Here is a 26,735-nt window from a genome sequence, read left to right as displayed (position 1 = left end):
TTGTAAGTATCTGTTTTTTATTTATACCACATATTTATGTTTTCCCTTTCCTAAAGATATTTCAAACTGTTAAATACAATTGTTCTATATTACTCCTATATAAGTAAAGAAGGCCATATGCTTAAAAAATTGGTGATTTTTGTTCATGATTTAAATCTTAGCTCATAAATAACATAGCAAATATTTATACAGAGTATATAATGTAGACATATTCCTTGGAAAAATATAGTGATAATTCAATAAATTCCCAGATAAGTTGGTATCAAAACGAGATCTTCATACACTTCTTAAATAACAATTATTTAGGTACAAATATTTCATTGCATACTCATTCATTAGCACTGACAGCAAGATGAAATACATGATATAACACTGGCACTCTTACCATTTTTTATAATGTTAGGCTTTTATATTTTGCACTGTGTGTTTTCAAGATTACATTTTTTTCTTTATATATATATATAATTACAAACTGCATGAACTCCAAATATTATTCACTTTCTGTGCTGTCTTCAGATAACTGGGGTTCAGTAAGAAGTTCATTTGCTTTATATTTTGTAATTCTCTGACTTGACTTCCGTGGTACCACATTAAGCTGCTTATAAACTTGTGTTGATTTTGCTTTTTTATTTGGCTTTATTTTTTTTGATAATGGGTTGTCTGTAGTTACTGGGTCATTCTGATTCTTCATTGAAGGTAAGAATGATCCTGTGTGGGTATCCTTTACCTTTCCTTTTGTAGACCTACATTTCTTTTTCTGCTTAGCTGTTTCATTACCAGTGGCGGAACATAAAACAGGTTCTACTTGACCATATTTCACATTCTGCTTCTGAGGACTACATTTGACTTTTTGTTTAGGTGAATCTGTTTTTGAAACATTGAGCATTTTTTCTTTAGAATCAGACTCCTTCTCTTCATTCTTGTCAACTGATGGTTTCCTGATCTTGGTCAAAGCATACTGAAGTCTTTTGCTTGGAAATAAGTTTTTTTCTTTGGTAAATTGAACTGTGAAAAAGCTGTTTATTCTTACCTGTGTCTAAAATAGAGAAGCAAATATAAAGAAAAATTTAAGAAATGACAAAATGGGAGTAAATCTCTTCTCAAATATTTTTCAGATTTCATTGGAACTAGACAGCAAATATAAAGTGGAGCTGCTTTATATTACGTCTCATGATTAAATAAACTGAAGTACTCTTAACATTATTAACAAAGTAATAAAGTACTAAACTGTATTTCATATGAATCTGAACAAAATTACAAAACATTTTGGAATTAAAACAACATATCAAAGCAAATAATTAAATTATAAATTGTTTAAGGTTTGGAAATAAAGGAAAAGTTTATGGACCTCCAACCATAAAATATATAATATTTGATTTTCCATGGTGCAAAAAAGCACAGAGGGCCCATGTGTAGTTTTGCACTAAAATGACTTATAATGAATTTCCTTTCATCCAATCTTTAATGCAATATATCTATAAATAAAACAAGTATTATCCTTTTGAGGTTAAAATAGAATAGACTGTGGTTAGCATCATAACAAACCTGTCTTTCATTAATTTTCTTCATGACAGGAAGCAACAGGTCATCAATTTTATTCCTTGACCACCCAAATTTTTCTTCAGCATATGTAAAATATATTTTAAGGATAATGCACGTTTTTATTGGTAGACTAACACTCATAAATTAGATAAAAGCATTCTGCAAAACACTTCTGAATTCAAGTTCAAAGATTTAATGAGCAAGAAATAGTACCAATACTACTAAAAAAAATCTATACACTATAAATTTCCCAATGATTACTCTCATGTGTAATTATGCTGAAGTTATTGAGTTTATATTACAGAAGTTACTTGTAAAACTTATCAAACTGTAGTGTAAACTAACAAGTCAAAAATATCATCGACTATAATTTGTTTTATCCAAATATTTCTGTCTACAAAGATGTCAACTGTACAAGATGGTTACACAAATTCAGTATGGATATCTGTAGCAGACTGTAGGAAAAATTTTGTAAGATGAACAAAATATTCCTTGTATATGCATCAGGAATACTGATTCTTGAGGAAATGGTATCAGAAGATGCTACCGTAACAGCTCTTTAATGCCACCGTTATTTTCAACTCTTGCATCCACCCTGAAAGTGGTATTGAATACTAAGGCAAATATTTTCCCCAACAGTGCTTGAATTATTGACACAAAGGTTGCAGATTTATGTCAGTAGACTACTCTTCAAAAGCTTGATAACTAATAATTATAAAAAGTCTTACTTTATTATTAAATTACTCTTATTCTAAAATATCTTGGTAAGAATACTTTTTCTTTCAATTGTTTCTGTAAAATATCAAAATTACTCATCATTATTAACAAACAAAGGATATTCTCTAAGCAGCTGGAGATCAGGAATTCCCCAAGAAAATTTTTCAGAAGAGTCATCAACATGTGGATACAGATAAGCATCAAAAACTATTTGGCTGGGAAAACCTGGTTCTAGATCAAACTTCTGTAGCTTAGAACGTATCTTGTTGCCTGGAGGGCTTGCAGCTTTTCTCACAGAATCCCACCACAACCTGTAAAAATACAAATGTAGATGTTATACTTCAAGAGAAAAGCAACTAATAAAAGTTAACAATAAGTAAAGTAAGAGTGAATTTATTGTTTAATCTACTGATTTACATTCTTCAAATAATTTGAAATTTAATAAAGAATGAGCAAAACATACATGCCCTTGGTCCAAGAACACAATATTGGACTAAGCAGCTTATGTTTCCTACAACACTAACTGAAGATATTTCCAAGGGTAATAAAATTGCAATTAGAATGCATGAGAACACTTACTATATAGTTTAAAGTTGCACTGGTCCAATAAACATTGTAGGTTCTGAGCCTCACCTATCCATTTATATCTCAAATGTTACAGTACCACTGCTCATCTATTTGATATCTGTTGAATTTTGCAGCATATATGTATGTTGTTATTTGGGCACATATAAACTTTACTACTCCCTTGTTTTAAAGTTGTCATGTTTTGAATGTGTAATAATGTAAATTTAAATTTACCTCAGTTTGGAAAATAACACAAATGCAGTAGGTGTAACTATGTATTGGCCTACAAAAGTATACTATTTCAACTACTATATGTTACTTGTATATAAATATACACATTACTATTTACTCATAAATGTTACAATTTTAGTTATATTTCTTAAAACATAGAAAGCAAATGAGACATACATTAAAAAACTGATTTTGAGAATGTACCTGTGTTCAAAATTCTACACTAGTGCATATGTACTATCACTAAGCCTTGTCTAGATTTGCAGATGGGGTGTGTAGAGATGATAATTTTTGTAGGCTTTAAACATTAATTTTTGAAGAAACAAACACCATCAAATTTCAATACTAGTATTCTTAAAATCCCTGTAATTTAACAGGGTCTCTAAGTAAAGTATATGTGGGTTGAAAAAGTACCATTCCTATTCAGAGCAAAATTTTCTTTCACCTTCAAAGTCACTTTTAAACAACTGTCAGAATTATGTACAGGAGAAGATTCTTTCTATTGGTTATAAACTTGAGCTACTTAGCAGTGGGTGGTACTAGTTAAGAACTTTCAAATGGTTGATTTGAAGGGCAGAGCCACTCTAGTATATTTTCTAGATATATTTATATCTCAGCAAATTATTGAGGTGGGAGGTTCTCATTTTATATTTAGCTTGTCTACATCTCAAACTCAAGTTTTTAACTTGTTAGATACTTGTATGTATTGTATGGTGGGCAAAATAAAATAGAAATTGAGCAATAAGACAACTGGACACGTTATGTGACACACAAAAACTCATACTTAACATTTTTGTTCTTTACATTTCCTTTTAAAATAAAAAAAATTAAAACATATATGATTTTAACATTTAATTATAAACTATGTTTAGATGCCAACTTCATTGATGTAAGTAGTAAAAATGTTATTTAATAAAAATTTTTATAAAAATTTTAATAAAAATACATTCCAAATGTTATAAATATGTGCACTTTAACTTTCAGGGTGCAAGCAGGGGTGAAAGAGTTAAAAATCTAGTAAACCAGTTATTTTGTGAAAGAGTATATGCACATAGTCATAATGTAATATTGTGTTCATCACTTGTACCTGAATGCTTTAAGTGAATCCATTCCATCTCCTGGAAATTCACTCAAGATCTCCATGGCAGTGACATAACCAACTCCTTCTACTCCCTCTGTGTAGTCACTACCTGTCAGTAATGCCAAACTGATCATTTTGCATCGATCCAAGCCTGAAAAAATGAAAATTCTTAACGAGTGACATTCATCTCAAATAATAAACTTTACCAGCTAGTAAAGGAATGTATTTATCATATTATTCTTTTTGATGTTGTTGAAATGCCTTTTGTAGTAGAACACAAGTTATGAAGATCTTTTGCAAACTAAAGCTGCTCAATGTCATTAGAAGATCCCAATCCTACAATAATACTCATTATGAGGGGAGAAAGTGTTTTCCATCATAAATCAATCAGCAGTACAGGACAACCCCCAAATTTATTTTCATTAGTAACGATTATTTTTAGAGACTTAGTTTTCTACAAAACATGAGTATATCCCTAAAAGTCTTTTATCTCATGCATATCTATGTTATAAGGTGCTTCACAATTTATATACCTAAGGACTGACAACATTCAGAATATCTCAACACAATACACAGGCACACTTTTCACTCATATGCAGCACAGAACAGTTTTCAAACATTCCATGTTTTAAATGCATTAGTGATAAGCATGGCCACTCTTAGGGAGGGTGGCAAATTTGCTCTAGGCCTCATCACAAAGGGGGCCATGCTAGTGGTATTTCTACAACTGTAGACTACAATGGTAATATACATGTATTAAATGCAGTTTATTAAATGATTTGGGAACATAAAGGATTGACCACATTTGGTATTGAAATGAAGGGTCCCAAATATGGAATTCTGTTCCAAGCCTCCAGGAATCTCCGAGTTGCCCTGATAGTCAGTATCCATTCCAAATGTCTCATGTAATGTATAAGTATTATGTACTCCACATTATATAAATATTACCTTTAATGTAAAAATCCATAAAACAGTTAGCACTCTCATATATATCAGTAGAACATGAAACTGACACTACCATCAACTTTTACACATTGGAGAGTCATTCCTGTTACCATTTAATGTTTTTTTACCTCATATTTAAAGTACTTAACTAAATAGCATGAAAATTAATGCAAACTTTAACATTAAACAGTATCCAATTTTTGTTTAATAAACACCTATAAATTTGATTAAGAGTTTCTATAATTTTTCAAGTTGTGAAACACTATTTTGAAAAAAATAAAAATAGTTTCTGTCTTAAAATATTTTTTATTGTTGATCAGAAAACTCGATTTTATATATCAAGTTAGTTTTAAATCTTGACTGGTATTTATTACCATATTTTATTTGGTACTCTATTTTGCTAATTAAAATAATCATCATGCCTGGCTAGAAATCTAAAAATCATGAACAATAATAGCGTCAATCATATTCTTATTGAAAGTTGCCAGAAAATTAACAACTTTAGAAAAACAAAATAACATACTCAATGCTATAGCATGAAATAACTTATGAGTGCAGAACTGTGTTGAAGGTGATAAATACAGGTAAATTATATTTGCATTACTTTTACTTTAACCTGAATTGATACCTTGGCTGCTTTAGGATTAAAATAGTTTTGAAATAACCAGTCACTGAACTCTGAAGGTTAAAATTTAAGATTTTTCATTGATATAGTTAACACAGGACTACCAATACATCAAATATCAAAATGGAGAATTTGCATTAATTTCAATCTTTGTGAAAAATGAACATTGATAAGAAAGTTTATCACAATGATCACAGTTTCTAACAGTCATCAAACTATATCAACAACAATTCTAAAACTTGAAATAACCTCAACCTTTAAGTAATATTGATGTAGAGTCACGAAATAACCATAAAATTGTAATGTGGTTAAAACTTGGTAAGTTGGAGAAAAATCCTACCTAATTCAGTTTTTATATCTGTATCTTTATAGAATTCTACAAATTTCCCTTGATTGAAGAAGTTCTTGTAAACTCTGTGTCCACCAAACAACCATATATCGCTATCATCTGTTATTGTTCCCTGGGTTAATTCCATGGCATCCAACTGAGCACACTGAGCTTCAGCTTCCTGAGGACTGACGATATATGGCACCCCAAACAGTCGCAGCAATACCTTACGTACATAAAACAGTGACAGTTTAAGTAATGACATCATATTTAATATTTAGTATCAAATAATTTTATAAAAGCATCTATGTGCACAGATCTTTTCTGTAGATATTTTTATTGTTGTCTTCTTGTTTCATTAGTGTATGAGTCTGTTCAATACAGAATTAAGCCTTTTGTTTAAATTCACTATGCAGTTTTACTGTTTTTTTTTTTTTTTTACAGTATTTAAATGTTCCACTTTCAGAAGTTATTTTTATTGCCTTGTCATTAATTTTTTTTTCATCACACTTTGGTTCTTAAATATTCTTACTGATGATTCTTGAATATTTGGAACTAAATTTTAGCTTTAAAGTAAAAATAAAATAAACATACACCATATATAAACTTTAGTCCAAAAAGCAGATTTCTGTAACTGCAGACATACCATGGAAATAAATATTATTCATACAAATAATTAGTTTCTAACAGAATTCACATCTCCAGACATGTATACAGACTTACCACAGTCTAACCAAAATTATATATCTATACATTCATAATGAAAATTATTATTACTTACTTGGCATTCATGATACATGTGGTCAGCAATGGTCACTGCCTGACGTTCTTGTTGAGCATGTTCACTTTGCAGCTGTCTCTGCATTGTCTCTAATTCTTCCAGGCTAACATTGGGGTTATATTTTTTACAAGTGTCATTGTAATTAGACTCCTATAAAGATAAAATGAAAGTTTATAAACCTTTTATTATCTATCAGCAAAGGAAAATAGAAACTGATAAAATGACAAGTTACACACTGTTAATAATTCTACTAACATATTCTCTTATACAAAAGAATGAAAAAACTTATTTTTCTTTATTACAAAAAAGGTTTAGTGTTTTTACAAATATGTTACAAAAAAGTGGTTTGTTAGGACAGTTTAACTTTATAATCAATAGTCATGATAATACAGTCTTCATATCAAGAACTAACATTTATTTATAGGTTCCTAAAGTTAACAGCTAAATGCAACTATATAAATTAAAATGGTTCCATGCTATTTATAGAGTTTAATTCATTATGAGGAATGAAATAAATAAAGCTCAAGTTACCTTGTTATAAGATTAGATCTACTTTAATGAAATTTACAGTGTTATTACTGGATACCTACAAAAAGTTGTACCCATTTTCAAATTGCAATCATAAATGTATAAAGATAAAACAACGAAGTACACATTAGTCTACACAGTTTCAGATAATACTTTTACTGACCTCAGAACATTTCTGGAGATGTCAAACAAGACCGAGTAAAAAGTGATTTAGCAGTACATCAAACAATTTCCTAATGTAGTCTTTGGGATCAATATGTGCATCTAGATGTGGGATTTATACTATAAACTTAAGTGTCTTCATAGTTACAAGACCAGTGGTATTAGGTTTTGAGAGGGATTGTGCCTAGGATTCTGGAATTAAAAAGCCAATCCAACAGCTTGATAGGACACTGTTTAATGCCTTATGAACATAATATGCAAAACTGGGCAATATCTAACCTGAAGAGAAAAAAAAAGGTGTGAATTGATAGAATAAGCTGTGAGCAGATGAATTTCTCTGGAATGTTAAAGTGTACAATTTTAATGACTCAGTTAATAAGGCAAGTGTTAAGAGATGTTCACAAACTGCTTATATAATCACCTTATTACAATGTTCTATGGTGCCTCTACATAACAGAATTGTTGGGACTGGCACTGCAATAAGAACAGCAGCCTTAATTCCATATGACAAAGAACAGACTGTACTTTGCTGGACGGTCACCATTTACAAACTTTTTATCAGTAAATTCTCAAATCTTAGTTTAAGCTATAACTGTTGAGATGAAATAAAATTTAACAAGTCCCCAGAAGCTAAGGGGTGTTTTACACTACAGTTTATTGAATATTAAAAGTAAATTCAACCTGGAAACTTCCAATGAGGGTGGTTTAGGATTATCTTTTTTGAGACTATTTCAAGCTAATTTTTGTTTGTTAATTGATAAATTTTTAAGTGAAATACAGCATCCTCACATCTTCATACTCACTAGCACTAAGGTCTACCCATTTGGAGTAAATTCAACATATATCAATAAAGCAACATTATCAGCATCACTAAGTAAGCAACTGCCAATGTTTTATGCTTCTGCTATCAACTTTTTATGTTTAGCTGAGATATAAACGATTTTATCTGTGATTCAGTAGGGAGGGTCAAAGCATCACAATTGTTAGCAGTACAATGAGGAGGCATGAACAATTTGAAAGCAGCTGAAGGAATATAATGGTACTGAGCTTGCCATGATGATTCTAAATGGTTCTTGAATACCTCTGCATGTCACTTGGGAGATTTCCAAGCTTTGGTGCTTGGCCATTACGCTCATGATGTGCTGAAGGATTTCATTCGCCTTATGATTTCAAATCACTCCTTGCCACCATTATGTTAAAAACTATGTGGGAAATGCCTTCTTTTAGTCAGTAGAAATGTGCAAAAAATTTTGGTTCAAATTAAGAAAATTTTGGTTGGATAGTTTTGTTTTGTTTTAAAAAATGTACCCTACTAGTTTGTGGGAGCCTGTTGAAAGACTTATAATAACTTATTGTTTTCTTTTTCTTGGAAATTTATTACATTTCAAAATGTGAACAATTATTTGTACAAACACTATATATATGCTTAAATGCATATGTATAACCTGTGAAGGTTCCCTCTGTGTATCTGATGTTAAATCTTCATTTTTAACATCAACAGGTGATTGAAATTCTTCTTTGTCTGGCAAGAAAATGTCTACAGGAAAGAGGTCATCCTCTACTACAGCTTCAGTTAGATCTATTCTGACTTCCATACTCGATTCACCTGAGAGTGGATGAAAAACTTGTAACATCTTCATTCAAAACAAAGTCTTCATAACATAAATCTTAGATTTTAATACTATAACACAATAACTCTGACACAAAACATTACAAGTTTTCTTAATAAAAATAATTGAAATTTTGTCCTTGACTGAAAACTGCATTAATTCATGAGTTTCAGTAAAACTATATTTGATCTATATTACATTTTGTATGGTTGCTTTAACATACTTTTAAATAGTAGCTAATTTTTGGAATCTTGCAAAATTTTATGAAAACTCATGATACATTTCTTTCAGTGTAAATTTCTCAATATGCTAAAGAACTTGTTTTTCTCTCTTAATGTAATAAAACTATACTTGTTCATTCAAAAATTTGCTTTCTGATGACAGCTTCAATTTACTTGATATTATAGCATAAACTTTCCTCTGCTATGATATTTATTTCTTCAAAGGTATTGTCGACACAACAGAGTTTTGGCTTCAATAGACTGCTTTAACCTGTTTATGAAACTGTAGAAGTTTTAATGTTGGTAAAATATAGAAGCCAAAACATCTCCCATTTTAGAAAGAGACAGAAACAATCTACTTAAAACAAAACTCTCTTATGACATTTTTCAAGAATTATTTATCATTCCCTAATCTTTTAAGAAATTATTCTCACTGATAATTTTCTCTCAGGTATTGCTATACCTTTCATATTATTGAGACCAAATTATATCTTTTATGTTACTGGGATCACATTAAAAAAAATGTATAATTCGTGATCAAAATTAAAGTACGCAAAAAGAGATCATACAAGTTCCAAGCAAAGCTGCTTTGGTAGACTAAAGATTCAGGGACTTGGTTAGAATGAAAGGTTATAAAATGTCTAAATTACAAAGGTCATATTCAAGGGACTGATACATCAATAAACTTCCTACTAAAATAACACTATTCAGGATAATAACTGTTCTTGACCAACAAGACTTAAAATAAAAATATGACAGTCACAGTACAAAATATTTGTACAAGTTAGAATAAGACTATTCATGACAACAAAAAGGAAACTGTTCTTGACAAACAGGCTAGAATAAAATTATGACAGGGTAGTATAAAATATTTTTCTTTTTGATAACAGCTAGTTGGAGTAACAAAATTCAGCTATAGTAATTGATAAAGTCAGTAAAACAGAATACATTTTTAATGTCAGTGTAGTATAAGTATTTATGATAAAATAAGTCTAGAATATTTCTGAAGCTACCTACAAGCACACTGAATATACTCTGGTTATGAAAACAATGGATAATCTGTAATTTTAACAAAAAGTGCTATAGAATAATAAACATTTTTAATAACAGCAGAAATACTGCAGAATATGTTTTCTTTTTATTAAACTAATACAAATACCAAAAACCAGCATAATGAAAACAAATAATTCACATCATACACTTTAGAGAACTAGTTTTCTCTATATTTGCAGCTTTACAAAACATAAGTACAACATTTAATCTTCACACACAAATATCTTTTATACAATTTCTTACTTGTTACAGCCTGTCCTATGGATTTATCTGAAACTTTCAATTTCTTTGTGTCACTAGAAATGGTGTCACAATGAGATCTTTTTAGAGATGAAACTGCAGTTTCCAAAATGTTCTTATCTTCTTTAAATTCAAAATGTGTGTCTTCTACAAGCTCTCCTTTTTTATTTAGTTTATATAAAGGAGATTTATCTCCTCTGTGTATAAAAGTAATGTCTCTATTCACTATCTCATGTACTGATTTACTTTCACCTTTCTTTAATGAATCTTCAGTGCCCAACAACTGGTTATCAGCAGTGGGCTGTTTAACATCTGCAACAGAATGAATTTTTAATTGAGTAGATTCATTATTTTCAAGTTGTTGTTTGGCAAAAGGTAATTGGTTAATACCAGGCTGATGAAAACCACTGCTAGAAGGAACAGAAATATCTGGACAAACAGAACTTTTCCAGGTTTCTGTACACAGATTTGAAGTTTTGGAATTATTAGTAGTTGACAGGTGTTGAACAGAACTGTATTTATAATCTGTGGCTAAAGTAGGTACATCTGACATAAATGTGTTGAGACTGCTTTTATCACTACAGGTTTTAGCTACTGACATGGTGGTTTCATTAGACATAACCTGGGATTGGCCAACAATGCTTTGAGAAGAAGAAGGAATTTCTTGGTTTTTCAGTTCAAAAATATTGTTAGTGCTTTCCTTACATGACACAGACAGAGAGTCATTCACCAAGTTTTTTATGTTTCCCCTGCTATGTTTTATATCACTGTCCTGGAAAGTAGATTTCACAATTAATTTGCTTTCTGCCAAGGAGCAAGAAGGAACTTGTGATAAAGATATTTCTTTTATATCATCATTTTCTACTGATAAAGCTTTATCTTTACTTGATAAAGATTCATTTCCAAATATAGAACTTGGTTCTACACAGCTTTTTGTATGGCTATCCCACCCTAATAGAGGAGTTAATTTTTTAATTTCATCATCAGGTAAATAAATGTCATCTCTTGGTTGAGGAGAATTATTTTTGTCTCCAGTTTCTTCAGGTAGTTGACTGGTTGATTCCTTTCCCTGTGACTGATTAATACAATTTCTTTTTGGAGAGCACTTGGATTTCTTGATGAGAATATAATGGGAAGTATCATCCGAAATAATTCTTCTTGACTCTGCTTCATGTATATTTTCTTCTGCATACAACTCAGACAATATTTCTCCTGACTCCTGGGCATTCATTTCTTTTTGAACATCATTTATCATCTTTTGAAGGTAACTACGATGTACCAATTTAGACATCTGGTATTTTGAAAAGTCCTGAGAGTTCTAAAATGAAAAAACAATTCTCAGTGTTCTATCTGTAAACAAGTGTGAGAAAAAACAAGCTGTGTATACAATATTTTTTTTGTCTATAATAAGATGCTTTTGCAAAGACATTTTTCAACATTAACATTTTCGAAATAAAATGAAATTCAAATACATGTTTACCTTAATTACTATAATGTAGTAATTTCTTTTAACAATGTAAAGTTTTATATCTTATACAACCCTTGTTCCATTCTTAAGAACACTCTTTTCTGGCAATGTTCAACAATGTACATTGTTATTTAGCAACAAATATATCATCTGATTTTTCTTAGGTCAACCATGATGTTTATGTTGAATGCTCAATATATATGTTAATTTGTTAGAAGGTTTGTTTTTGTTAATTATTTTTTTGATAGTTTTAGTCACATAACAGCAAAATAAGTTTAATGATATTGAGTTTTAGCCAATTTACCAAGTAATGTTTCAGCTAAGCCTTACATTTATGTTTATGTATTAAATTAGACTACAAATAGGTCTACTATTACTAACATTATACAGTCAGTGTTTAAATACTTTAAAGTGATGAATAAATGTTAATTAATAAACATTCTTTACATATTTTACACATATATTATCTACTTATCCTTAAAGCATAACAAAAATTAAGCATTTACTACTACCAAATATCTTTTATTCTTTATAGACTCGAAAGAGTTAAAAATCTGTGTCAAAATGTCTGCACTATATTTTCTATTTCCTGACCTAGAATACAGTGAAAAGATTCAAGAGTGCTATATAAGTTTGTTTTAGAATATACACATACTTTTGTTCATGATAACATTTCATTTCTCTGTGTAGCTTTTAAGAACAATGTGGTGACTACAGAATTACTTTGATTGGCATTGTACTACTTTGCTTTATAATATGCTATTATATCTAAACTTCTGTCTCATAACAATGACTTCTTCATAACACGTATTCTTACTTCCTTTAACTGGAATATTTATAGGTCAGTAATATAGTATATGGTACTGACAAATAAATATTTCACAACCCAATTAATTTACAGATACCAAGTATCCTAACAATACTACTTATTTAGCACATTTCCTAAAGCCTCTTTGTTATTTTCCTGTATCCATAAGTTTGGAGATCATGCACTGCAACCACATGATACTAAATCTATTGAACTCTTAAGTGTTTCAAATCTGATAACATTTTTCCATTTTTTCCATATACCAAGCAGTTCTTTCTTTAAACAACACATTTGTATTTAAATTTGTTCCAATCATCCAAAAACATTTTTTCTGCTTCTCTCATTACAGGTGTTCACACCTTTTTGTTGACTCACTAAATATAATCTGAACATCTAATGAACTTAAGCTTTAAAAATAGTTACAGATAAACTTCAAATACTGATAAATAGAGCAGATCATAAACTATTTACATCAATGTGAAGTGAATAAAATGACATGAGAAGTCAGTTACTTTGTTATAAATCATAGCTCCTGTTGAAAATATCTAATAGGATTTATACATGTTTGAAAGCTGCATAAATTTTCTTTTGTGACAAAACATCAGGTAATCTAAGTTTGAGTTAGGTAGTACGACAAGTGATGGCAAAATATCTCATTGACTCGCATTCTTGTCTACCAGATATACTTTATCATATTAAATTAATTCCTCCATCCTGGGTGACTGATGAACCAGTGTCAGCTTCTTTACAGCATTTTTTACAATTCAGAGCTGGAAATAGTGACCACTACAGTTGGTAAATTAAAGTATAAAAAATATACAAGTAAGATCAATAAAGTTTCGCGGATTTTAGTGAGTCACATGGTATGTTGAATGTAGCACTGTTTAAAATTAGATGTTTGTGATGTTAAAATACTAAGGCTGTAGTTTCATACATATAAGAAACCCATATTACTAATATTGACAAGCTAGAATATAAAATAAGATCCTTGTATCCTTTTATTTTGCTGATGTATGGCTTATATACTGAATCAAACACAGTGGCACTATTGACTTCTTTCCAATTTTGAAAACAATCCCTTATATAAACTTAGTTCAATATATGGTGTGAAAGACCAATTGACAGCCTAGAATGTCCCCTGGTAGTTTTCTCAGCCATTGCAATCTGTGAAAAGGCTACCACCTTCTTTCAAATGATGATTTCAAGACGGTAAGTTGTCTGCTCAAAGTTTCATTTTTTTTTTTAATCTAAATGTATCTCAGTTACTAAGCTTGATAACTTTTTGTGGAATTCTATGGTATCAGTATAGTTATTTATGCTTTTTTGGTTATTCAACTGTATATATAAAAACTAAAAAAATTGTTTCGTATCTTTAAGTGCAAATTTCTAAAAGCCTTAGCAACCTATGTCCAGCAGCAACTAAGTTCAAAGGTCATAGTGAGAAGAGATAATTCTTTGTTTTACTTCTTAATTTGTTGTTCTATATTTTAAGAAAAATAAGTTTAATAATTTATTTCCAAACAGTAATAATCTATATACATATATAATTTATAATAACTGAAATGTGACTTGTATTACAAAATACTAGTTGACTACTTGAGTGCACATGCACCACTTCAATGCAAGTTCTGTAATGTTAGCTAGGCATCATGACTGTAAGGTCAATATACTGAAAAATATGTATATAAATATATACTATTATGAGACTTAATCTTCTTAGACTAAACATTTGTATCTTTTGTAGTTATTCTAGCATGAAAAAAAGCATAATTTATATTTATTTTCTAATTTTTTGTAATATTTGTCAAGTGGCAGGCCTTACATAATTAGAGTATAGAAAATAACATAAAATATAAAGCCTTGCTGACAACAAACATTTGTATTTAGGAAGTTTTAGAGATTATGCAAATAATACATGAGATTTTTGGGACAAAACTAGTTTTTTTAATTATAACATGAAATCACTTTTCACTCAGACTAGTAACAAAACACTATTTTCACAAACAAATCTTTAGTAAAAATATTTCAATTAAAACATCTGATGTTTGGTATACAAAATACTTGTAAGCTTTAGTAAAATCTACCAAATTTTGTGAAAGTATACATGCTGTATCAAAAGTTATAATGCAGATACTTAACTTGTGCAAATGTGTAGACGAACTGGTGTATTTTATACCAAGCCTTTTGCAAAATGGTTGACAGAGAAACAAATAAATTACTAAAAGTTGCAACAGAACATAAGAATGAATGTTGAGTCTGCACAATGTCACTCTTTCACTAACATTTAGTACTATCACATTTTTGGAATTTTTATGTGAAAGAGACGAATAAAGTTATGAATGGCATATACGTGATGCTTGCAAGTAACACAATAGTGATCACATTGAAATACAATAAAATTGGGCATAACAGTAGGCTCAAAACAAACTGTTGACCAGAGAAAGTAGCTTAATCTTAACTTGTAGAAACATTACATAGAGAGAGAAAGTGAAAATTATATTTTAATATTATCTACAGAATAATGTAAAATAGAATTTATCTATTTCTAAATAAAATATAGGTATAATATTGTTCATTTTCTCCCTGATGTTTGACATTATTGATTTGAGTGTTCTCACTCACAATCATCTTTAACCTTTGCTGCTGGCATCAGAACTTTATTGGAAAGATCAGGTTCTTGTTACCTCCTGCTATGGTTAAACCTTTTGGTTTGCTATAAGTAATGTTTGTTGCATAGCAGATTTCACAAGTAGGAATATAGAAGCACTCTCTTTAATAGGTGTCCAATCTTTTTTTTAACCCATTTCAATTATTTTATGACCATCCAAATTGGTGTCTTTTGTGTCACACATGTCTGACTTATCCTGTAAGCATTCTTCACTGTAGGATAACTAAATCAATTTTAATATGTATTCGTAGTCTTCCTGAATGAGTTTGTTCTGCAAAGGAACTGAAGCTGTAACTTCAAATTAAAGCATCCTTCTTTATGACTCTCCTGTGGTTATCTTAAGACAGTTTCAGCAAACCGTTAAGTTACCCTGTGATTAACATCCTTAATGATTGAAATTCAACAGAAATCACAAGCAATGCTTTGCTTCTTTCAGTTCCACCCCAAATTAGTATGAGGTTTCTAGCTGTAATAATATCACATTTTACAGTAAAATGGTATTGTTTTTCATTTTTCTTTGCAAATTACATTGTGTTATAAATGGATAATATGGGCTATGAAATAAAAAAAATCCTGAAAGAGTTAGAATTATTATATTTACTTAAATCTTCAAATTTATCTGCAGTTGTCCACTTGTCATCTCAAAAGTGTATACTGGTCTTAACAAGATTAAGATATAAAAGAAACCAAACAAAGTCTAAAGCTTGGCAATCTTAAAATCAGAACTTTTAAACAGAATGCTTGTAAGGTTAATGAAATAAAGAAAATTACATTGTGCTATAAAGTTAGCACAAATAGCAAATTAAAACTCACAGCACAAAATCCAATTTGGCTAAAAAAGTTTACACAGAAACAGAAATTCAGCATAAAGAAATAAACAATGAAGAAATATAAAGAACACTTGAGTCAAGTAAGGATAAAAAGAATCAAGATGCAACCAAGGAACTGATCTATAGACACTTCAGGTATAGCAACTTAGATCACTTCAGATACATTTCATTCTCACATGACAAACTTGGTTATGATTATAAAAAAAATGCAAGTGACAGATGCCTGTTTATAGGGAAAGAACAGAGAGAGACATAAGGTAAAGGCTTGTTTGTTTGTTTTCGAATTTTATGCAAAGCTACATGAGGGCTATCTGCACTAGCCATCCCTAATTTTACAGTGTAAGACCACCCACTGCCAACCCTGGACTACTCTTTTACCAACAGTGGGATTGAGCATCATGTTGTAACACCCCCACGGCTGAAAGGGCGAGCATGTTTAGTGGCATAAGATAAAGGAAACTAGTAGAATACCATGACATTTTGTTTCTTTTGACAATCTATTTTATATTTAAAGCAACACATCTATCAAACATATTTATCATAAACATATAACTGTTTATCTATTCAAAATTAAAGAACATTTTTAAAAAAGTGTATTTACATTTAGAACACTTTGAAAGAATAATAAATTAACAAAAATGTTGAAGTATAGATTTTAATTTGCCAAGATCTTATCATCCTTTGGAAATATGATGATTCATGTCTTGTTCTTCAAACCACTTTTCTTCAGTGGTTTTATTATTATATTCTTTCATCACTATCTTTTCATGATTATATGACATATGGTTTGAACAATTATCAATGAAATTCAGCTTTCAAAACACTGAGAGCTAACAGCTAATAATAGTTATAAGGAAAGTGTTCTGTGTCAATATAAAATAAATACTTTGTGTATCAGTTACTTGTGGCTTGCTGACATGTTGAGGCTCCACAGAACTGAACAAAGAATCTTAAAGCTACTTTGGAAAAATGCATGGATCTGGAAAATTTCTTATAAATTTTTTTTTCATTTCTGATAATGTTTTTGAGTTAAATGATATCTGTTTGAAAGCCACAGAAATATTATTCTATGGTAAAACATTAGATAAATTTAGATAGGTAACAGTACATGACAGCAAAATATTTGGATGACAAATCTTTTTTTATTGAATATACTGTTGAAATTATCACATTTAAAATAATCTACATAAATAAAGAACTTATTATTTATAAAAACTAATTATACATATAAAATAATTTTGAGAAGAATAATATCATTAAATATCAGATCAATACTAGAAAAAAATTAAATTAAACTAAGATGAAAGAAATAATTTTTAACATTCTTTCAAAAATAGTATCTAGCAACAAATTTTGGTAATTTCACATTAAAAATGATAGAAGTAATCAAACGAATTGTATGAATTTTTGTAAATGGAAACTAGATACTATCTTGAAATATAGTGCTAATTTCATACAATTTGCATAAAGTATTTCCACTATGAGAAGGGAAAAAAAATCAAGAGACATTTCTCAGGTTCTGAATGGATTAATAAATTAAATTACAGACAAAATATAAAGGGAAGAATCAGAACTGACAAGATGCTTACAGTGAATGTGTAAACTTAAAACAACACTTGTTGCATTAACTTAATTCTAATAAGTTCTTACGTCAGGCAATTCTTCACGGCGGCTCCACCCTCGTCTTCTCCTTTCTTTCAAAGATATTAAAATCTCATGTCGAACTTCTGGAGGTAGAGAGTGAAAATCTTCTGATTTAACATCAATATTGTCTAAATTCTGAAATTCTTCTTCTATCAAGTTTCTATGATGTTGTCTTGTTTCCCAATGATCTTCAATCTCAGATCTTTCAAAACAAAGTTATTATAACAGAATTACACTTGAAGTTTTGCTATTCAATAGCATTAATTATAATACCATTTATTACGTTATAAGCAAGCCAATATTTTAAAGATTTAGTGCAAAAACTACAAAATGCTGCTTACAAAAGATAATCCAAAAAGATGAGAAAAAGAGATAAACAGATTAAAGCACAAGTTTTGTTATTATTGTAACCTGAAAATATAAAAAATCTGTTAGGAGTTTTATCTACAATTGAGCATAAAACAAAAATCAAATGCAGATGTTGTTTCTCCTGTAATGGTAATAGCAAATGGTGATTTACAGAAATGAACATGTCTGTTATTACAAACTTATTTTTTTCATATGCATAAATTTCTTGGTAGATGTATTTGAGCAATTCTGCTCCATGTTAGGTAATTTTCCTATTTTAAATTAAGTTTTAATTGTTCATGTTTAAAATAAAATTGTCTTTACTAAGTGATTCATTGTCATGGGATGTGATTAAACATTATGGTGTTATTTAAAGATAACAAAGTTATTCTATGCCAGCTTTGGCCATATTTTGAAGTGTTTAAATCTTTTATTTTATGATACAAATGTAGAACGTGTGAAATGTTGACAAAGAACAATTCTATAAAAATCTTATGTATATCCTCAGTACCATGAAAATATTGCTTAGAGATCAACCAATTTCATGGTTGCACACTCCAAACTGCTTTACTTAATGAAATTATACCATTTTTGTAGTTACAGAACTAATAAAGTTGCCACTAATTACAAAGTAGTTTATAAGTCGCAATGAAGTAATGTTTACAAGAAATCATTCAGTTGTGGTTAAAAAACACATGTTGTATTTCAAGGTAAGAGTACCTAAAATGAGAAGGTACTCATCAGACCCATGTACTGGAGATATATGAAAATATTTTTGAGAGTGAAAAACTCCCACTAAATGCGGTATCATTTTTATTAAATGTCATAAACAAGATTATTATTACAGAAAACACACACCTAATAACTTCTCATTCAACAGTAAAAGTGAGAGAAGTTATCTAAGCTATGACCCTCCTTCCCATTCTGAATGTGATAAATTTTCAAGAAAACCAAACTTACAAGCCCAAAATGTTTAAAACTGATTATCAAATCAATGGGGAACAGTCACGTTAAACTTTTTATTCTTGAAATATAATTAACTGACTGTTGTACTACTTGTAACATGACTGCCACTAAAATTCAGTGCCACAAAAGTCACTTTGTGCCATATAATAGCTGTAACAATAAAATCCAAACCAAACCTTTTATTGTAGAATAAGTGTATTTTATCTCTTCGAGAATATGTATGGTAGCAAAAAAGCAAACTAATTGGTGGTGAATATTTTAATCTAACTGGACAGAGCAAGTATTAAGTTAATGACTTTTCTTACAGAATTCTATTTTCAATACATAACCGTGCATGTGTGTGTGTGAAAAAGTTTGAGGATTCTTATCACACAGAATTCTATATACACTTCTGCATTTGGATAATACTTCTGTTGTAAAAGGAGCAATTCATTTGGGTTTCTTTAATTTTGGTGTGTTGATATTCCTCCTATGTATCTTCGGTATGTACATATTAGCCACCAACAACTGACACCTAACCATACCTGTTTGCTTACACAAGATATTTAAGTTGAAGGAAGTAAACAATGTTGCCAGCACAATTTTAAGTGATAAGTATATAAGAAGGTGTCAAGCATAAGATGTAGCCAGCCAACAAACTAGTGATGACTGTAACCACTGATGAATATAATGTTGATGGGTAAAATGAAGATGAAAATATCTGTGGTTCAATGTAACTAATCGGTTACATTGTTCCCTCCTTATCAATAAAAATGTTAATACCCATACCAACCATTCTGAGATACATATAACAATGTTGAGGATGAAAAAGGATATTAAAAAATAAAGAAAGTGAGAGTTATTCCTACTCCTCATTAACTTTTTCAGACAGAGGAGGCAGCCTGAATAAACCTTCATCTCTTGAACTGGTTTTAGAGGAAAAAGTTTCTGATTTTTCCACATTCTGATGTTTATCTCCTCCTCTGCTCTGAATCAAATGACTGTGAAGAAAAGCTGTCAGCATCTTACGCCCAATTTTTTCTCCTGTATGCAGAGCCGCTTCTCGTTTCTGTTGCCGAGCTGCCTGCAACAATGATTTTATTAGTTTTAGTTGTCAATGGGACCAACTAAATTAGGACAAGCATATAAATTATTTATCAACATTGGTTATATCTACTAATGTTAATATGAATTTACAAATATAATAACCATCTAAAGTTAGTTCATTTTGTGAAAAATTAAACTCACAACTATTATAAAAGTAAATACAAAATATGGATATTATACTTGCAAGGAACAAAACAGCAACAGATATGACTTTCACTACTGACACACAAATGTAATAAAACAATTAATTTTTAAAATCTAGGGGCTCTGATCAGAGTTTATGCTAGCATTTGAATTACTTTAATTCCTGGAGGCCCACTTAGAAAAAAAAATGTCCAGTTACATTTTTATGTAAAACATTAGATTTTTTTTTATTTTCTCATTAATTACTCCCTACCTGTAATAACATTTTAAGATGTACATTACATCTGGTATACCTATGATATTTTTATTGTTTTTCCACTAAGAGCTCCTCCTCCTTGGTTAGTACACATTTTGAAAATAGCACTGCTTCCAAGCAAGTTTTTTCAGTAGTGAATCCCATAAAATAGGAAACATTTTCACCCACACCACCACAAGGAATAATATGTGGTGTCAAATATAAGCATAATGCAAACAAATTATCTCAATTTCATTGAAAACTACATGACAGTAAATAGGATTAAAAAAGGAACACAAAGGTACTTTTAGTTTATATCCACAGGATGAACAAAAATTTTATAAAGCAGATTATATCTATGACACTAAAATGTGTGCATTTATGCATAAAAAACGTGCTAAGATAAGCAATGCTGACAAAAACATTTTATTATCAGCTTCTGTAGAAATATGTAGTATTTACAGTATATGTGCTCAGAGAAATAAAGTTTTAATTCAAGGTTTGTTATAACTTTAGCTATAAAAATTAAAAGAACCAAGGAAGTTTTTTCTTTATTTTTCACAGTTATATAAAAGATGACTTTTTTCAAGACTAAAAACTGGTTAATTAAATGGCAAAGAACTATCTGATTAATGAAGAACTATTTCACAGTTCAATAATAAATTTCTGTTTATACACTGTGAAGTTGATATTTTAAAAGATGTTATACTAAGGTTCTTACCAATGTCTGCTTCTTTAGCTGAGGTGCTCTTCCATCAAACACAAACACAGGTTTGATTTTATAGAACAGCAGCTTACACAGTCGATGGAATAAACCCAAGACATGAGAATTGGGGACAGGGTGACCCTGAGAATCTCTAAAACCTTTGGCAGCCTGATTTAACCAGATACTTACATCTGTTAATTCTGTGAAGGAATAGTTTTATATACATAAGATAATATTTATCTTTTGATAAGTCTATCTGATTTAACCAGATACTTACATCTGTTAATTCTGTGAAGGAATAGTTTTATATACATAAGGATAGTCTATCTGATTTAACCAGATACTTACATCTGTTAATTCTGTGAAGGAATAGTTTTATATACATAAGGTAATATTTATCTAATTTAACTCTTCAATAACCCAAGTATCCAAGAGATGTATGGATAACATCAAAATCACGGTTCAACATTCACCATGGTCCATAGACCTGGAGCTAGTAGAAATCAGTTTTTTCCCTGTAGCAACATAGAAATACATGCCCAACTAGGACAGTGTTGTTTTTTTTTTTTTTAACTAGAAGTATACAGTACAACATTATACATATATAAACTGCCTTTTTATTAACCTGGTAAAATTAATCAGCATCTTAAAAGGGTAAAGAAATAAATACAGAACAAAAATCTAACATTTTGTTCAGATCTTCTACTAGAAAACACACACTAACAACAAGAAATGCTGAAATAAACAAGAACATTGATAAAAATTTAAAAAATTAGAAGAAGTAAATAAATATTCCATCTTGCTTGAAAATGACAGTGAAAGAAATGCCTTGTTCTGGTGTGTTTGATGTCAGTTAAATAAGGAATTAAATAAAAACCTAAAGCAAAGAAGAAAAAAATCATATCAAAGATGGACAAAGAAGGGAAAACTTAGCAGATGAATATGTTTTGGTACAACAATACAATTGTACAAGTTCATAAGAGAAGGATACCAACTGACAAAGTCTTGCCTTCTAGAGACTCCAGAGTAACAGGTCTTCCTACTGGTGTTAACAGCTGCCACAATCCTTGCACTCCCATATTTCAAATATTGCAATAACTGGAAGCTATTTGGATAAAGTTAAACAGACATAATTTGGCAAAATATTAATGTTCCAAATTCTGTTGGTAAACACTTATTAAGGATCTTGAGCATTTTAACTGCCACAGAAATGTTTGAACATTTAAGCATACAAGTAGATAGTCTTGAGTACAATATCTATAATACCTTAAACTATGATTATTATAAAACTTTTAAGTGAGATTGTTACAGATTTATCTTTAATTCCACTATAGTTCTCATCCACCAACTGTAGTAGGCAGATATTTCAAACTACTAAGGTATTTCTTCAGTAAAGTAATGCACTACAACTTTCAAAGAGAACTAAAGTAACAACACGAAAGTGTTTATTAGAAATATTTAATATTAAAAAATTCTATAAAAACAAAGATCTTTGAAAATGGTTGAAGAATAAATCAACATAAAACATGTCTGTCTAATGAGGGACAATAGTGTTATTAAACATTAGAAAATTAAAAATTTATGTTTACTGAGCAATTTTTTTATGACAAGACAGATTTTTAAAATAAATAATGACAAAAAAATATTTACTGGTGGGTAGAAATAACACAGCACTAAAAACTAATGGCAATAATCATTAAAATTATAAGAAATAAATTAACAACACAATACTAGTTGATTTGCTGAAGTTATCTATAATTCACCTAAGCAAAAAAGTTGAAACTCAAATCCACCTTTCATTTTTCAGAAAGTCATCGACTGCCTTCTTAAACTCCAGTAAAGTACCAGTTCTCCAACTAACTAGTCTTTCCATAACCTGCAGATGTGATTTTTAACTGATCTATGTAGCAAGGCCTTCTATAAACTCAAATAACAAGTCAAGATAAAAAACATCCTTGAGAAAAGATTAACAGATTAGTAAGAGAAAGTTTATCTCACATGAATCCACATTAGTTTTTTTTAAAAAAATATTTTAATATAATCCATGGACAATAGAGGGCCATTAGTCCTTACAGACTGTCCTTGTTCACCTGCCTATGAAAAATTAACCTCTTCCCCTTTTTTTACAGGAAATTGTCAGTTAGTTTCCTAAATTCTAATGAAGTGCTGACTTCCACTGCTGTTGACAGCAACTGATTTTGCAAGTCAGTCTCCCTTTTATGGAATTGATTATTTAAACTGAAACCTAGTCTATATTTTCCTAATCTTAAACGTTTTCTCTTATTCTATTGTGCACTTCAATAAAATCACCTCTTACATTCCTTTCTCAAGGGAAAATAAGTTATGAAATCCTAACCTATCTCGATAAGATAAAACTTCCATCCTTACAATTATCCTATTACTAGTAGTAGCTCTCCTCTGAATCACTTCCAATCAATATCCTATCTTTGATAAGTCCAAAACTTTACACAGTATTGTGAAGCCTAGTGGCTTGTATGGAGACAATTACTTCTTTTGAGTTTTAAACAGCCCATAAACACATCCCAAAATTATATTAGTTTAACTACTTGTAATAAAGCACTGCTTCAATGGATTGAATGACACATTGAAAATACATTTCTTCAGTCTCAATATCATGTCAGTTCCCAACTATCCGAAAAGATAAATGTGTGATACAAAGTATGATATCCTGAATGTATTAACATGCATTTACTAAAAAAAAAAAAAATCTGTTGGTGGCTCAAATGATAAAGATTAGTTTCAGAACATTAATATGAGTGTGGATTTAAGCTAGTTAATCAAGATAGATTTCTGTTTTACTTTTATTCTAAAATACTTGTAATGGAAATCCACACACATATATAAATAAAATATCATTCAGCATTATTAGTTACTGTTAGTCTAGCACCACCTAGGCTTTATTTTTACTTAAATTTATGTTTGAGGTAAAGATTAATCAACCTTGACTACTGCAATGTTTCAACTTTAAGTGAGGAGTCTTAATGCTAACAAGCACCACAAAAACATTTATATTAATTTATATAATGATTAAAAGTACTATTATTATTATTACAAGATCCATAGTGGCTGATTTCAGGTTTTTCTATAACCTCTTTTAGTCTTTACTATGAACATAACACACAACTTTAATCAACTGCAAGTATACTCACGTTCAGAGAAAACCTTTTGTGGAAACCAATGGATTCATGATTTTAAATATAGTTCAACAGGAGCAGAAAATAATTTATTTTATACCAGTAATTACTTCTATTTCTACACTCTTTTAAGGCTGAATTGAAAATCTTAGTTAAAAACTATATATAGTATACAAGTTCAGCCTTTGTAACAATATATAACACGAATCAGACAGTAATTACTACATTAAATTAATATACCAGTACAAAAGTAATAATGTTTCAATGCATGGTTATGAACTAGAAACGTTGCGAGTATTCTATGTTGACTATTAACAATTACATTAAATAACTTATACAAATACACATAACTATACCATTACCGGTAAAGCGTCAATAAACACAAACTTTCATAGTCATGCAGTTGTTCTGCTCAAGTTTACTAGCCCTAATGGAAAATGGTATTTTTATTATGCAACAAATCTTGTGCCTTATAGCTTTTTATTTAAACTCTCAGTTTAATTTTCACAATACAAATTCAAGTTGTTAATATCTCTCTTAATTGTTATTGTAATTTACAGTGCTTATCAATAAAAAATACGGCATCTGATAAGTTAACAAAAATCTGTATATAAAATTTTCGTCTTTCGTTAAAATGATACTGCAAAATCTATATAATTACACAGTAGTTATGTAATTTGTATACCATTTTCTATAGAAAACACACTCCTATCAGTCACGAAAAGTGCTTACATAAATATATACCGAAGACTATTAACATTTTGGTATCATTGTCAATACCATAAAATTCAACATATATATATATTTTTAAAGATTGCATGCAATTTTTTAATATAATATGTTTATTAATTAAATTAAATTATGTTTTTAAAGTAAGGTTGATTAACGTTGCTTTTTCAAAGCAAAGACACATTGAGCTATCCAATGTGTACAATGCATGGAATCGAAACTCCGGACTTTAACATTATAAGTACGCAAACTTCCCGTTGTTACATAGGAAGACTTCGGTTAAGGATTATTATGCCTCTTAGATAGAACTGAACATATACATTACATGGCCAAAAGTATGTGGGTCGTACTGAAGAGCTCAGTGACTTTCAACGTGGCAGTATCATAGGAAGCCACCTTTTCAACAAGTCATTTCGTCAAATTTCTGCCATGTTAAAGCTGCCCCGGTAAACTATAAGTGCTGTTATTATAAAATGGAAACGTCTAGGGACAACAACAGCTCAGCTACGAAGCTCACAAAACACGACTGCCGAGTGCTGAAGCGCGTAGCGCATAAAAATCGTCGGTTCATAGTTGCAACACTTACTACCGAGTTCCAAACTGCCTCCGGAAGCAACGTCAGCATAAGAAATGTTTGTCGGGATCTTCATGAAATGGGTTTCCAAGGCCGAGCAGCCGTACACTAGCCTAAGATCACCATGTGTAATGCCAAGCGTCGGCTGAAATGGTATAAAGCACATTGCCATTGGACTCTGGAGCAGTGGAAACGAATTTTTTGGAGTGATGAATCAGACTTCACTATCTGGAAATCTGACAAACAAATCTGGATTTGGCTGATGCTAGGAAAACGCTACCTGCTTGAATGAATAGTGCCAATTGTAAAGGTTTGTGGAGGAAGAATCATGGTTTGGGCTAGGATCTTTAGTTACAGTGAAGGAAAATCTTAATACTACAGCATATAATGACTTCTAGAGAATTGCGTGTTTCCAACTTTATGGCAACAGTGTGGGGAAAGGCCTTTTGTTATTCAGCATGATAATGCCCCGGTGCACAAAGCGAGTTCCATAAAGACATGATGTGCCGAGGTTGGTGTGGAATAACTTGACTGGCCTGCACAAAGCCATGACCTCAACCCCACCAAACATCTTTGGGATAAAATGGAACGCCGATTGCAAGCCAGGCTTTCTCGCCCGACCTAAGTGCTCAACCTCACTAATGCTCTTGTGGCTGAATAGGAACAAATCCCTGCAGCTATGTTCCAAAATCTAATGAAAAGCCGTCCCAGAAAAGTGGAGGCTGTTATAGCAGCAAAGGGGG

General features: G+C 30.3%; 1 protein-coding gene across 8 annotated transcripts; it reads right to left on the bottom strand.

Moving 5' to 3' along the window:
- mus201 (rad2 superfamily protein mus201) lies at positions 1–25,972 on the bottom strand. Of its 8 annotated transcripts, none has more exons than XM_076467562.1 (14): positions 25,744–25,949; positions 23,298–23,410; positions 22,526–22,639; positions 21,550–21,725; positions 20,212–20,426; positions 18,056–18,251; positions 10,635–11,949; positions 8,953–9,113; positions 6,818–6,967; positions 6,049–6,262; positions 4,145–4,289; positions 2,382–2,570; positions 1,546–1,630; positions 1–1,036 (listed from the first exon to the last, which is right to left on the bottom strand). In XM_076467562.1, exons 3-14 carry the CDS (start codon positions 22,611–22,613, stop codon positions 491–493), a joined length of 3,480 nt encoding a protein of 1,159 aa, XP_076323677.1. In that variant the 5' UTR covers positions 22,614–22,639; positions 23,298–23,410; positions 25,744–25,949; the 3' UTR covers positions 1–490. The 8 variants fall into 8 exon arrangements, with proteins under 8 accessions (XP_076323677.1, XP_076323681.1, XP_076323682.1 ...); XM_076467566.1 differs by having other exon boundaries at positions 23,328–23,410; positions 25,744–25,882; XM_076467567.1 differs by lacking the exon at positions 25,744–25,949 and adding an exon at positions 25,052–25,173 and having other exon boundaries at positions 23,328–23,410.
- Between the last annotated feature and the right edge of the window lie 763 nt (positions 25,973–26,735).

Source organism: Tachypleus tridentatus, chromosome 11 (assembly GCF_004210375.1).
Source record: "Tachypleus tridentatus isolate NWPU-2018 chromosome 11, ASM421037v1, whole genome shotgun sequence".
In the NCBI taxonomy this organism is placed as follows: Eukaryota; Metazoa; Arthropoda; class Merostomata; order Xiphosura; family Limulidae; genus Tachypleus; species Tachypleus tridentatus.
This window is presented reverse-complemented; position numbering and strand designations above follow the sequence as displayed.